The sequence below is a fragment of the Temnothorax longispinosus genome, unplaced genomic scaffold (genome assembly GCF_030848805.1).
Source record: "Temnothorax longispinosus isolate EJ_2023e unplaced genomic scaffold, Tlon_JGU_v1 HiC_scaffold_44, whole genome shotgun sequence".
NCBI classification, from domain to species: Eukaryota; Metazoa; Arthropoda; class Insecta; order Hymenoptera; family Formicidae; genus Temnothorax; species Temnothorax longispinosus.
Genome location: NW_027270275.1, coordinates 18,047 through 32,982, shown reverse-complemented (window position 1 = coordinate 32,982; position 14,936 = coordinate 18,047). Strand labels below are relative to the sequence as shown.

The window sequence follows — 14,936 nt, the reverse complement described above, 5'->3', positions numbered from 1 at the left end:
TATAAAATTAATTTTTGTAGGACCCCTCAACTGGAGTAAGCACAAATGTCTCCTTATCAATGTTCATGGTTGAAAGCGGAAAAAGATATAGATATCGTATGATCAGTGCTTTCAGTACGGTTTGTTTGGCTGAAGTAACGATCGAGAAGCATTTCATGCAGATAATTGCAACAGACGGCGAAAATGTGCAGCCAATATTGGTAGATGCAATTACTTTGGCCTCAGGTAATATTTATTTGAAGTATAATATATACGGTGAAACAAAGTAATAACCAATAGATAATATAGACAATGTACCTAATATTTAATATTCTTACATGCTTTTCAAGATAAATTTATGGATATGTAGGGTGTCCTAAAATTCCCGCATGTAGAAGTGATTCTTTATGTTTTGTAACGGCCTGACTTTATCGTCGAACGCGGACTAGTTCGCCGGATCGGGAGTTCGACTGAAAGGCCCAGAGACAATAATCAATTTGCAACGCACCAGTAACATTCACTTTATTCAACTCGGGATTCGGTATTACACACAAAGAATAACGGGACGCGGTATATTACAGTGGTCGGTAGTGCCGGTGCACTCGACGCGGTATATGGAATATCGGAACGCGGGTCTTCAACTGGACGCGGCGTTTACAATGACGGGAGTGCATGTGCACTCGACGTGGTATCTGGAATATCGGAACGCGGGTCTACAATATTACAGTGGTCGGTAGTGCCGGTGCACTCGACGCGGTATACGGAATATCGGAACGCGGGTCTTCAACTGGACGCGGCGTTTACAATGACGGGAGTGCATGTGCACTCGACGTGGTATCTGGAATATCGGAACGCGGGTCTACAGCTGGACGCGGTATTTACACGGATCGGTAGCGCATGTGCGCTCGGGCGGTAGGACGGACGAACGGAACGCGGTATATTACAACGATTGGTAGTGCATATGCACTCGGGCGGTAGGACGGACGAACGAACACGGTATATCACAACGATCGGTAGTGCATGTGCACTCGGCGCGGTATGCGGGATAACGCGACTTTACAGTGAGACGCGGTATTTTACGGCGCGCTATATACAACGGAGAATTGCGGGATCCCGGGGTTACGGTCGCGAGAACCCTCGCTACGAGGCCGAGCACGCTCGACCTCGTTGTGCCGTGGCCGTCGGGAGTAAGTGCGATGGAATCCGGAGACACCTGAGAACGCTCAGTCGAGGCCTAAATATTATTCGATGATAATAATAATAATTAGAAGGGGTTGTCTTATGTCCCCTTGTTTGCGAGAAAACTATGAAATGACTCGAAGGACCAGAGGGAGGGTATCGGAGTTCTACCTCGCCTTTAGAGGCGCAAAAAGCGAAATGCAAGCAAACAAATTAAAAGGCGACTCGTACCGCCCGACACGTACCTTGTATTCCGCTCACCAAGGCCTGGTAATCTCTTGCGCCCGCGATATTAAACAGCAATCAAGCAGTCAATAGGCAGCAAAGCAGTGGTTTCGAGAACTTGTTCTGAATTGATTTCCGGAGCGATCCTGCAAGCGTGGTCGCGAGCGAGTAATCGGATTCTCCTTATTGACATAGCGATAGCTACCGTCAGCGGATGAGTGATGGCAGCACCGATTGGTCATCACGCGTAGACATATCAATCGAAACTATCAATCGCAATTCGCCGACGTTTCGCGAGACAATAAATGTACAAGACGAACTTATCAAATAATGATTACTAACTAACTATTTACAAAGCAGTACCAAACAATAATTATTATATAAAAATAAATTACTGTTCATCGCAAATATTTTTTAAGATTAATAACATTCTTTTTATTTTTTGTAAAAATTAGATATTGATATTTATTTTAAAAAGTAAAGTTTTGCTTAAATTTAACTTTTTTATTTTTATCTATGCTAGAAGAGTGAAAAAAAAATTTTTTTTGTAAAATGGTCGATGAGAATTAAACGCAGACCAGCAGCATAGCAGTCAAGAGCTATAGCTGTTTCGTTGCACTACTTCGACGAAAATTACCTCTTACGAGCTGATAAACTTGCGTTGCCTATTTTCCAAAAGCATTGTCGAAAACGGCTAAACATTGCGCGCTAGCCTTTCACTATGTTTTAGTATTAGTGAAGGACTATTACAGAAATAAGTTTCGTTCAAATCCGTTTCCCAGTCCTCACACTCTTCCTTTGTCAGCGATGTGTCACGCTTTTCCCACTTTGCTTGCCTATGCACGTGGATATTCTCTCGTTGGATGGAGAAATCACCCTTTTTATGTATTTGATGTCGCGACGCTATCGCGTCGTTTGACGTACCTACTTTGTAAATTATTAATTTTTTAATAACTACTTAAACGTTTTGCATGTATAGAATAATGAAATAAATACATTCACATATGCAGAAAACGTATGATTTTATTTAAAAAATATATATTTATATGTTACCAATAATTGTACCCATAAAAAAAAATAATGTTATGAGAAGGTGGGTAGCATTATGCTCTTTAGGTTTATGCTTTTATTATATTTTATCATTTGTAAAAAATATTTTTTACAATTATACATAAATTATTCCATATATTGTACTGTGAGAATAATGTGGTTTTGCAGCTTATTTCAATAAGTGGAATAGAATTCTAAAAATATACAATTTGTGTGTAGGTGAACGTGTTGATTTTGTCCTATATGCGAATCAAACTCCAGGTTTTTATTGGTTACATGTACGAGGACTTGGAGAATGTCAAGAAAGACAAATATATCAATTAGGGATTCTCGCCTATCAGGATAGTTCTAAATCATCATTATCATCAAATCCAGGATATTATTTTAACCAATCCAATAATGTTGTGAGTATAACACCAAATAAATATTAAATATAGTAAATTTTGCATTTTTAAAGAACATTGCACCACTCTTATGGGTTTCGGGGTCCCGGTTAATTTTCATGGGGCGATGATATGTTACTCTTTAGTCCTTCCTGATAAAAAGTCTTGCTGGGCACAACCTCTGAAAATTAACCGTTTTCGAGATATTTAACTCTGAAGCTATTTAAAAAAAAAAAAAAATTATTTTCTGCCGTTTTTTGTGTTTTTTAACAACTTTTTCGCTGAAAATGTTTTTATTCACATACCTTAGACTTAAGGCTGATCTACAATGTGCTCTTTGCTTTCTGTTTTTTGCTCTTAACCTCTTTGCGACTATCTCGTATTTCGCAATTCCGTCGCGTAACGTGATGTTTCTTGTCTCTTCTAAAGTTCGTCAATTTTTATCTTAAGCGACAGAGAACAAAAAACATCGCGTTACGCGACGCAATTGCGAAATACGGGATAGTCGCAAACAGGTTAAGAGCAAAAAACAGGAAGCAAAGAGCACATTGTAGATCAGGCTTTATGGTAAGGAAGGGAAGACACAATTACCACCCTACCCCACATATTGGGCCTCTAGATTGTCCACCGGGGCACAATTTACCATAAAAAGGGCGTTTTTTTGTCATCCTTTTGTCTTTTCACAACTAATTATTGCGTGATTTGCATTTCTGAAGCTATGAAATAAAATAAAAAAAACAAAAATGCTTTTTCATAAAGTATTTGTTCCCACCGTACTTATTTATTTGTGTGACACGAAATAGTAACTAAGGAAAATGTTCCTTCGTCGTAATATCGAGAGCTTCCGGGATGTAGCGTCGATTGTCCGTAGTACGCACGATTCTTCGTGCACACGCACCGCCGTGCGACTCGTATAACGAGCAAGTACGCGGTAAAGAGTTCATTTAAAACCGAATCACAAGGAGATATGTACATTTACACACCGCGAGATTAATCGTAGAGAATAGTCGCGAATACTTTTTCGATTGAAAACGCAATCTGATACACGCCTACATATACTGAACAAGAGATTTGAGAATAAGCGCGACCGGGCTTCTTCTTCCGCGGTTCGTGACTCTCTGCCGAGCTTTTCGTGCGTCGCAAGCACAGACTGGCAAAAAACCAAAACAAGTGCTCGGATAGCTAAGGCGACGCGGGAACCGCGGCGAGGGGCGTTAGGCCTATTGTATTTGGTTTTGTGGGCAATTTAAAGGCCCAATATGTGGAATAGGGTGGTAATTGTGTCTTCCCTTCCTTACCATAAGTCTAAGGTATGTAAATAAAAACATTTTCAGCGAAAAAGTTGTTAAAAAACACGAAAAACGGCAGAAAATAGTTTTTTTTTTAATAGCTTCAGAGTAAAATATCTCGAAAACGGTTGGTTGTCAGAGGTTGTGCCCAGCAAGACTTTTTATCAGGAAGGTCTAGAGAGTAACATATCATCGCCCCATCAAAATTAACCGGGACCCCGAAACCCATAAGAGTGGTGCCATGTTCTTTGTGATAAATTGCATAGTAAAAATCCATCTCTTTCTTTAGCTCAAATAATGGTTTTTAAGTTTTAATATCTTAACTCTTTGAGAATGTAAGAGAAACAAAATGCAGAAAGACATGTGAAAAGTGTCGCAGTAACAAGCAAGCATTTATAATAGACTTACTTGGTACTATTTTTCTATTGCAATCATTAAAACTCACTTAGCCATAAATCAAACTGTCATCTAATAAGTATATATTTACTTAGTAACTACAATGACATACTAACAAAGAAACACTTAACCAAACATTCGTTCCTCAGCCCTCGTTCGATTTTGATGAACTTTGTACATGTCATTATATAGATCAAAACAAGAGATTTGTATTTTTTTAATAAATGCTTAATTTGGCTTTAAGGATTTAGAACTCCTTTGAAGCAAAACTGATATTGTTTGTGCGCGTGTGAGTGAGAAAGAGATAGTGGGTGAGGGACCACTGACACCGAAGTTTGAAGTAACACAATAGTTTATTTTAACAACCAAAAATACATGACAAAATTAAAGAGTAACATAATTTAGAAGTGTATTTGGATTCAACTGAACTCGAAAACGCGGGCGTTTTAAATGAAATTTTTATCGACACTTTCTCGCTTGTCGTGCCGGATAAAAACTGAGCCGGTTTTTCGGGCGTCTGCGGATCATAACGCGTGAAAATGGCGCGAAGCGCGAATGTACGTGGAGGCGAAAACGCGTGAGATCCCGTCAATAAATTCTCTATCCCGGCTGGTAGCTAGGATCTGGATTTCGGTCGTATGAGAACAGCGGAATGATCGATGAAATTAGGAGCTGACTCACGGCGAAATCTAATAATTAACAAAAATTCGCGGAGTTTTTTATACCCCGGATTGGCGACGCTAGTGACGGGGGAATGGTGCCGGTGCACGCGAACGCCGGGGTTGATCGGATGGCGCGGTCGGGAATTACGGACGCCCGACGTCGCGATCGCGCGACGGGTTTCGGGCGACATCGGCTTTGCTCGGTGCTTCGAGCCGGTGCTGCGGATCACGAGTCTGTTAGGACTTCGAGCGCAAATGATAACGTTTAAAAAATAGGTCAAATAGGTGGGCTATGCCCGTTCTTCGTCCGGCAGATGGTCGACCGGGCGGCATCGGCGAGATGTTCAGCCGGGTCGATGCGGGTTTTTCGGGGGCGCATCACTACACCTCATATTATAGTGATGCTAGATTAAAAAAAATGTTTTTGTTTAACATACATTCTTTTGATTTTTAAAAAATTTATAGCAAATATTAAAAAACATTTAACTTCAAATTTTACTACACTAGAACTACACAGGCGCGCGCTACGCGCGCGCATTTCTTTTATTTCACGAATAGAACAACACAAGCGCGCGCATTTATTTTGTTTCACGAATATACAACCATACATTTTTTATATTTTTATTAGAAGTGAAGAGATAAGTCACTAATATCGACATAGGTCCTCTAAAGAGACGCCTTATTATTTCTCGAAAATTAAACACCGCACTTTATTAATGCTGATGAGGACATAATTTACTTATATATTTACTTATATAATTAAAGACGTAAAAACTTTTACTTTATACATTTATTGATTTTTATATATAAAATCTGCTAAAAACGAATCATTCAAAAGCAATTATTAAAAATAAAATTTACCCAAATCTCTTTTACTAATTGTACAGTTTAAATAATAATGAATATATTATTGATAATATTAGATCATTTTACATGTTTGTAACGTCCTAAAACTATTTCAAAAAAGGTAAAAAAAAAGTGCCAAGTACACGCAATGTATTTTGTAAATTCAAAAATCTAACCTAAGTGGTAGCTTTATATCTTTTTCACAAAATTATATTATCTAACTTAACTCAAGTGACATGTATTTCAAAAAAAAGATGTGAAATCTTTAATTTCTTCTTCACAAAATTATATTACCTAACTTAACTCAAGTGACATGTATTTCAAAAAAAGATGTGAAATTTTTAAATTAAATTTCGCCAATTGTAAAGAAAATATGTATATTGCTTTGAAAGATAATTGTTATGCAACTACTTTAAAGAAATAAAACCTAAGTGGTATCTTCGTATTCCTATTCAAGAGTCTTTCTATTCTAAACCCAAGTGATAATAGGTTCTTAATTCTCTTTAACAAATTTTTAATATTACAAAGAATCATTTTAATTACAAAGAATTAAAGAAGTAACAGTACAAAATAAAAATATTTAATTAAAACAAAATAAATAAATTTTTCTTGTAATATTAAAAATTTGTTAAAGAGAATTAAGAACCTATTATCACTTGGGTTTAGAATAGGAAGACCCTTGAATAGGAATACGAAGATACCACTTGGGTTTTATTTCTTTAAAGTAGTTGCATAACAATTATTTTTCAAAGCAATATACATATTCTCTTTACAATTGGCGCAATTTAATTTAGAGATTTCACATCTTTTTTTTAAATACATGTTACTTGAGTTAAGTTAGGTAATATAATTTTGTGAAGAAGAAAATAAAGATTTCACATCTTTTTTTTTAAATACATGTCACTTGAGTTAAGTGTAGGTAATATAATTTTGTGAAGAAGAAATTAAAGACTTAAGTTAGATAATATAATTTTGTGAAAAAGATATAAAGCTACCACTTAGGTTAGATTTTTGAATTTACAAAATACATTGCGTGTACTTGGCACTTTTTTTTACCTTTTTTGAAAAAGGTAATTTTGTACTGATATCACCTATTTTGTAGTGTTAAGCAAGGGGATCTGCAAAACATTTTTATTTTTTATTTTTTAATTATTCACAAAATTAGCAATAACAAATACATAATAATTAATATTATTTAAGTAAAAGTAAATTATACATTTCTCACAAAAATTGAAAGAACACTAAATTTATCTTTAAAAATAGGCAAAATTCGAGCAGTTGTAACTTTGTTAAAAATGAATAAAATTTAAATTTCAAGCTTAAAACGTCTACTTTCGAAAGGTTACTATTATTCGTCCAATTTTTATTATGTCTAGACATATTTTTAATTCAGCGAATTTTTATTATGTCATGACATAATTTTAATTCTGCCGCTAGGGAATTTTTAAGTCGATTTTTATGAATCAAGCTTGAATTCGATGTCTAGGTGTCCCAGGTTGCCGATAACGAGGTCCACATAGTGCGCTCCATAGTTTTCGGTGTGGTGTATTAATACCTTGAATTCGATGTCCACGTGTTCCAGGTTGCCGATGACGGGTTCCAGATAGTGCGCTCCATAGTTTTCGGTGTCCAGGTGTAATAATACGTTGAATTCGATGTCTAGGTGTCCCACGTTGCCGATGACGAGGTCCACATAGTGCGCTCCGTAGTTTTCAATGTCTACGTGTATTAATACCTCGAATTCGATATCTACGTGTCCTACATTCAGATTTAAAGTTATTAATACACCTAGACACCAAAAACTACGAAACGCACTATGTGAATCTCGTCATCGGCAACCTGGGACACGTAGACATCAAATTCGAGGTATTATTACACCTAGACACCGAAAACTACGGAGCGCGGTATCTGGACCTCGTCATTAGCAACCTGGGACACCTAGACATCAATTTCAAGGTATTAATACACGTAGACACCGAAAACTACGGAACGCACTATGTGGACCTCGTTATCGGCAACCTGGGACACGTAGACATCGAATTCAACGTATTATTACACCTGGACACTGAAAACTATAAAGCGCACTATCTGGACCACGTCATCGGCAACCTGGAATACCTAAACATCGAATTCAAGCTTGATTCATAAGAATCGACTTAAAAATTCCCTAGCGGCACTTCCTGCCAAGCGTAGAGAACCTTCTTTTCCGGCACCGGTAATACGATGTAAGGATACGAAATCTCTCCAGATAAACATGAACCAATTGACTCAATATATATTATATATATACCTAATTTACCTAAATAGAAATCTTCCTCCTGACCGATAGGTCTATCGACCTAATTTCGAAATACGCGCGCGATATCGAAACTGGCGATACCTGCGCCGCCAGCGTCGAAAAAGTGAAAGTGACATTTTCGATTATATATATGTCATATAAGACGTCGGCGTTAGGAGGAGAAGAAGAAGTATCTTAATATTAAAATTTTCACATTTGGACTTTGCGTCGCAATATCTCCGCTCGTAGGGCACGTAGCGGAATATTATAAGAGAAACCCCCCCTAATTGGACCCCAAGCTATCGATCAAGTCTACTTAGAACTTGATCCGTTCACTCGTTATCGAGATCTCAACATCTCGAGTACTCGCAACCCGTCGCGTCGCGTAAAAGATTCACGGTCGGTCTCGCTCCGCGTGTACTTAACACGAGACACTACCGTGTCTCTTGATTTAGTTTTCTTTTTTTTTATTTTTCTCATATATATAATGCAGTTTTATATTTAAATATAAAATTAAGATGCAACGTAAACTGGCATACTTATTGATAAAACAGATTATAAGGTAGTAAAAATCAAATAGGACAAAATAAAAAACAGCACAAGAAGATCTCGCTGCGAAATTATGAGATAAATTTACTGGCATGCTGTCGGCATACTGCCAACATTTTGCTATGTGGGGTAAAGCAATTGTGAAGCAACGCACAGTAACAGACTACGAAGGTAGAAAACGAAAGGTTTCGAATTTAAATCCTGATCGGCTCTGTTAATTTTTCCGTTTACCCCTCTCGCTGTCCAAAATTTCCTTCCGTATCTTTCCTCCACCCTCACTACACTCCTTGTTTTCTCGTATATTTCCATGATCCTGTTTTCCAATCTCTCACTCACCCCTGGTTTTTTCAGACATCTTCCCAAAACCCTCCTGTCCACTGAATCAAATGCCGACCTTGGATCTACAAAAGTAGCCACTACCTTCTTTTTCCTCTTTAATCGCTTCCCTATCGCATAATTTAGTGTGTAAATGTTGTCCACCACACCTCTCCTCTTCCTAAACCCTGCTTGGCTTTCTGGAATTATCCCCTTCTCCACCATCTCTTCCCTCAATCTATTTGCTAATATCGACGCGTACACTTTGTACGCCGTCGGTATCAACGTAATCCCTCTATGCTCACTCACCTCTTTTGCCCCTCTTTTTCGTTATCGAAACGACTACTCCGTCCTTCCACGCCTCTGGAAAACTCTCTCCTTTCCATACTCTCCCATAACGCATAACGCCTTTCTTAAACCACTTCTCCCATAACTCCACACTTCATTTCCTATCTCGTCCTCTTCCGCCGCTTTACCTTTTTTCAGCCCTTTCAGCACTCTCTCTACTTCCTCTCATCCTCATCTCCTTCTCTTTCTCCACTTCCTCCTCCGACCCCTGCTCTCCCTCCTCTCCTTCTCCTAGCCTTCGCTTGTATTCCGTTCCTTCTAACATCTCCCTAAAGTATTTATCCCATTTCTCTAATGTTATCTCTTTATTAATTTCTATCCTTCTTCTCCTTTCCTTGTTTATTACTTCCCATACCTGCTTCTCTGTTCTCGCCTCTCTTGCCTCTTTCAGCAGATTTCTTTTTTTTCTTCCTTTTTCCTCACATTGTTCTTTATACTCCTTTCTTCTCTTATGATCTTCTTTGTGTTTTCTTCCTCTTTTCCAGTCTTAATAATTTTTCTATCTCCTCCCTCTTCTTCCTACAGTCCCCATCCCACCCTCCTTTTTCTTCTGCCCTTCTTTTTACTCTTCTCACCCTTACTTTCATCTTAATTCTTTTTGTCAACTTTTCGACCTCTTTATCTATTGCCCCCCTACCTATTTCTACCTCTTCCGTTCTTCTTCAAAACTCCTTTCTTGCCTCTTCCGACTAATCCGTCTTTTCCACCCACCTCTCTTCTTCCGCTATTGTCCCTCTTCTCTCACCACCACCCCCTTTGTTCAACCATACTGCTACTGATTTGTGATCCGAATCTACCTCACACCCCACCTGTAATCTTGTCACTATTTCCCAAGCTTTTCTATCTCCTATTGCGTAATTGATCACTATTTCCCCCCTTCCTCCTGTAAAAGTCGCCTCCCCCTCCTCACCTCCCTCCTTTGCTCCGTTCATAATTTCCCACCCTTCCTCTTCCACCCATCTAATCAGCCCTTCCTCCTACCTATTTATCATTTTATCTTTCGATTTTCTTTCAGCTCCCTCTTCTCCATCCTCCAGCGCTCCTTTCTCCCCTGTTCTCGCATTGAAATCGCCCCCACTATCCATCTCTCCTCTCTCTCTTCCTCTTCTTTTACCGATTTTATCTTACCCATCATCTTGTCCAAGTTGCGCTTACGTAAACTGTTGCCAATCTCCATTTCTTCTTCTTCCATCTTACTTTTCTAATCATTAAACCCTCCTCCTCCACCCATTTTTTTTCCTTTTCTAACCCTTCTCTGACTTCCATCATTATTCTACCTATTGCTTTTCCTTTTTTTCCAACTCTTTCTTTCTTTGCACCCTGTATACTCCAGAACTTCTTTGGCACCCTATTTTTCATCTTCTCCCATTCCTCCCGTTCCAGCCACGTCTCTACCAACCCCGACATTCCGACTCTTTTATCCTTTCCCAAAACTCTTCCTGTTTTTCCTTCACTCCCGCTACATTCCAAAAGTTTATTTTTAGGCTTCCTTCCTGTTCCTTCTTTTTTTCCTCCCTTTTTAATTCTTTTCTTCCCCCTTCTCTTTTTCTCCCCTCTTTTTTCTCTCTTTTACTCCTTTTTACTTTCCCCACTTTACTCTCTCTGACTTCTTTTCCCTCTCTCATCAGCCTCACCACACACCCTTTTTTCCTACTCTCTCTCTCCTCCCTCTTCTCTCCGCCCTACCCTTCCATCGTCTTTCCTCCCTTCTCACTATCCTCCCTTTTCATTTTTCCGTCTCCCTTTTTTCTACTCTTTCCTTCTTCCTCTGTTTCTTTTTCTCCCTCCTCCTTTTTTTTAACTATGCAATTTTGTGTGCGATGGCCTTAATAAAGCTTATGCTAAACCATGCTTATGCTAAACCATGCATTTTGTATGCGATGACCTTAATAAAAACCATCGCACACAAAATTGCATAGGCTGCATAAGCATAGCATAAGATCGCTGGACCCACGAGCATCTTATGTAAATCAATATGGTGACTTTATGCTGGATGCTCATTGGTTTAGCGGTCTTATGCTACGCTTATGCTAAACCATACATTTTGTATGCGATGACCTTAAATGGGTGAATGTAGAAGCGCATCCGCTCATTAAGCCACTAAATAGCAATTAAACATGATTGGCTCACATAATGCTCTATCGTTTAAAAAAAAATTCATCCCGATATCTCAAAATTTGCGAGTTACAAACAACTAAAAAAATTGGATATTTTTTAATACAAATACGTATGATAAAATAATTGCAAGTAATTAAAATAATTAAAAATTAAAAAAGGGAAAATTAAACTTACGCGTGGAAATAATTGCGAAATAAACACGTCAGGTCATCGGCAGTTTGCGTAGATATGTAATAAAAGTTGAAGCCATGTCCAATTGTGTATAACGCTAAAAGTATTAAAAAGAGAAAAGAAGACTTTTAATCGAATTGTAGATATCCCTCGCCTAAATAGTATTATATACTTTCATACATGCATACATACATATATAACACACACACATATGTGTGTAGCGTGTGTGTGTGTGCACGTGCGTGTGTGTGTGCGTGTGCATGTGCATGTGTGTGTGCGCGTATTCCTTTTTATATAAAAAACAGCAGTGTAAAATAAAAAACATTAATTGGATGCAAATACAAACCCAGTAATACCCTTTCGAAGAGACCACTTCGAACATAATAATCTGCCAATGAATTCCATAAAGGTCCCAACTGATCTGTATAACGTCTTAACCCGCCTCTAATAATAGCATCTACATTCAAAGACTATATCTTGGAAGAATTTTTGGATATTAAATCGCATAATTCATTCCATAATTGATGATTAGATTTCCCATGCTTCGATACAAAATCGTCCTGGTTGACGATCTGTGCAAGTTTTACAGCAACTTCAACGAGTCTTTTAATCGATATCAAATATTCTATATATTCTTCCGTATCTTCCGGTGCTAACTACATGTATGAAACAAAAAAATATGCATAAGGCTTTTCAGAAACTTATTTTATGATCAAATATTATAATACTGGATTAAACTATACTATTTGCATACATATTTATCCTATAACTGTCAAAATGCATCACGTGACACTAAGATTATCTTTATTTTCTCATTGTCAATACCTCATGACATACTGAAGGCCTCATCTTTTTTTAGAGAAAGCAGTTTTTGTTTAGAATAATTTAATAATATTATATAAACTCAGACAACACACATGTTTAAAAGCGTGACCTAAGACGTCTAAAAGACATCTTTTAGACATCTTTTAAACATCTTACAAAAAGATAGCTAAAAGATGTCTGAAAGTTATCTAAAAAACGTCTTATTTTAAAAATTATGCTTTCTGGAAAATAGACATGATCTTTAGTTTACTATTTTTAAAAATGTCATAAAATATATTTGTCGTAATATATTTTTTCTATTTAATTTTAAAGAAATTTTTTTATAATTTATTTATCAATTATAAAAAAAATTGCTTTACCTATGTTTTTTTCTATTTTTTCAATTAAACAATAAAAGTTTATCTTTATTTTTTTCTTTATTCAAAAATCGACAGATAACCTAAAATTATTTTATATGTTGGTAAAAAATAGACAATCCCGATATGCCACGTAACTGTTAAAATTACTTAAGCTATTTTACTAATGCAAATATTAAAATATAAAATATAAGACGTATTATGAGATACCGAGATAATTCATGAAATATTTGGATTTGACTTTTTCGTGCGTACATTTATCTGTTATTCCTGCAACAATTCCTCATCTTGCGGGGAGAAAGCTGGGCATCAGTTCTACAGTCGATCTATGCATGCTTCGTAGTTGTTAATCAATTTCCAATTTTTCTTGTCGAAGTACGTTACTCTACTTCCTACAATATAAATCACACGATAATCATACAATTAAATTTAATTTTATTTTACAACTCCTTTCTGCACGATATCAGTTTCATATATATTTTTATGGAGATATTTTAGAGAATCGGGTTAGAGAGCATTGACATACAGTTATACCTTTAGATGTGCCAAATGATATTCCAACAGAACTTTGGCATTAGCGATGCTTTCGACAGTGCCAACGAAGACGAAGGGCACCTGACCCTCTTTTCGTGGAATCATTCATGGGATCATTAAAGATTTTCAGACAATTACTACATGTAGAGGATCTGTCATCAACTTTTCACGCTTGTTGAATATTTGCACATGAGCACCAATATAACTAATCCCATCAGATCTTCTCGAACATTAAATTCATCGGTATATCTAAAATAAGGCAAATTTTACATAATCTGCTTATATATACAATATATAATTACAAAAATAAATATATAATTTACTATCTGTATCAAAAATCTATAGTTCACATTTTTTTCCATATTATAGAATAAAACAATTTACAATTTAAGCTGATCAATCGATACTAACCCCATAAGATGCAATTCGTCATCCTGTCATCATTCGTCATCAGCATCGCGAAACTCGCCTCTCAAACTCGACTCGTGTCTCAATGACTTTTTTAATTAGAAATTTTTTATGGCTGCCAAAGAAATTGCACCCTCGTCATCGGAACCATCATCGTGATAAGCATCACCACTGTACGCTCCTGCAGCACGATTAGTATTCCTAATACCACTGGTACTTTTCTTGGTTTTGTTTTGAACTCGCATAGCCATACGTAGTTTTTCTTTTTCTTTCTACAAAAGAAAAAGTAATTAGAAACATTGGAGTAATAATCAGTTTCAACATTATATGCATGTACAGAAATGATAATGTATACACACCTTTATCATCTCGTATCTGTTCTGGTCTGGGTTCATTTCTACTTGAGAAAGAACTTTAATGTCAGAGATCTCTTGCGACCTATCGGCCAGAGACATAGTCATCTTCCTGTGTGTGAACGATTCAGTGGAATACGGCCGGAATGTTAGTTTTGTTCTAAATACTGCTTGACCCTGCAGACCGGTACCTTGGCGAATATAGAGGTGATTGTGATCGCCCTGTAACGGCTGTTTGTACACGTCAAAGATTTCCGAGCCCAAATGCAAGGACATGCTTCCGTCCGACCACTTTACGAATCTCGCGTTACTTTGCTTCACCATTTTGCCCTCGTCGTTAAACGATTCCTTCCACCTCAATATATTTTCAACCTTGAGTTTCAATCGAGCGCGACCTTCCTCTACTCTCCTCTTCTTCCTTTTTTTACTTCATTCACAAGGTTAAGTTGTGCCTGTAATTGTAACCTGTACAAGTAATCGTAATACAAGGATAAAAATAAAAACACATACCTGCAGATTATTCGCGCCGCCTTGCTGTATCACGGACCACGGACCACGGATCACGGAGCTTTCCGTTACAAATCACTTGCGCTAACCACGCGTCATGCGTCATCCCTCACGATACACATTTTTTATTATTAGATCCCACATTGACACGTGACGTGAGGTTAA

General features: G+C 37.3%; 2 protein-coding genes across 2 annotated transcripts in view; one reads left to right on the top strand and one right to left on the bottom strand.

Moving 5' to 3' along the window:
* LOC139824565 (uncharacterized) overlaps window positions 1–2,879 on the top strand; it is a 114,071-nt gene extending 111,192 nt beyond the window's left edge. Inside the window, exons 4-5 of the mRNA XM_071797101.1 lie at window positions 21–225; window positions 2,653–2,879. Coding sequence (XP_071653202.1) covers window positions 21–225; window positions 2,653–2,864 — 417 coding nt within the window. The 3' untranslated portion in view covers window positions 2,865–2,879. The remainder of the gene's footprint in view (window positions 1–20; window positions 226–2,652) is intronic.
* Window positions 2,880–14,009: 11,130 nt separating this feature from the next.
* On the bottom strand, window positions 14,010–14,588 carry LOC139824564 (another transcription unit protein-like). The gene is made up of 2 exons (XM_071797099.1): window positions 14,271–14,588; window positions 14,010–14,183 (listed from the first exon to the last, which is right to left on the bottom strand). The coding sequence occupies exons 1-2, from the start codon at window positions 14,586–14,588 to the stop codon at window positions 14,010–14,012; spliced, it is 492 nt and encodes a 163-aa protein (XP_071653200.1).
* Between the last annotated feature and the right edge of the window lie 348 nt (window positions 14,589–14,936).

Bases quoted from the DNA above. Each gene is read 5' to 3' on its own strand.
- LOC139824564 (XM_071797099.1), bottom strand. From the start codon at position 14,588: ATGGTGAAGCAAAGTAACGCGAGATTCGTAAAGTGGTCGGACGGAAGC. The intron at 14,184-14,270 runs GTGTGTATACAT...TTTCTTTTGTAG, and splicing joins ACAGATACGAGATGATAAAG to AAAGAAAAAGAAAAACTACG.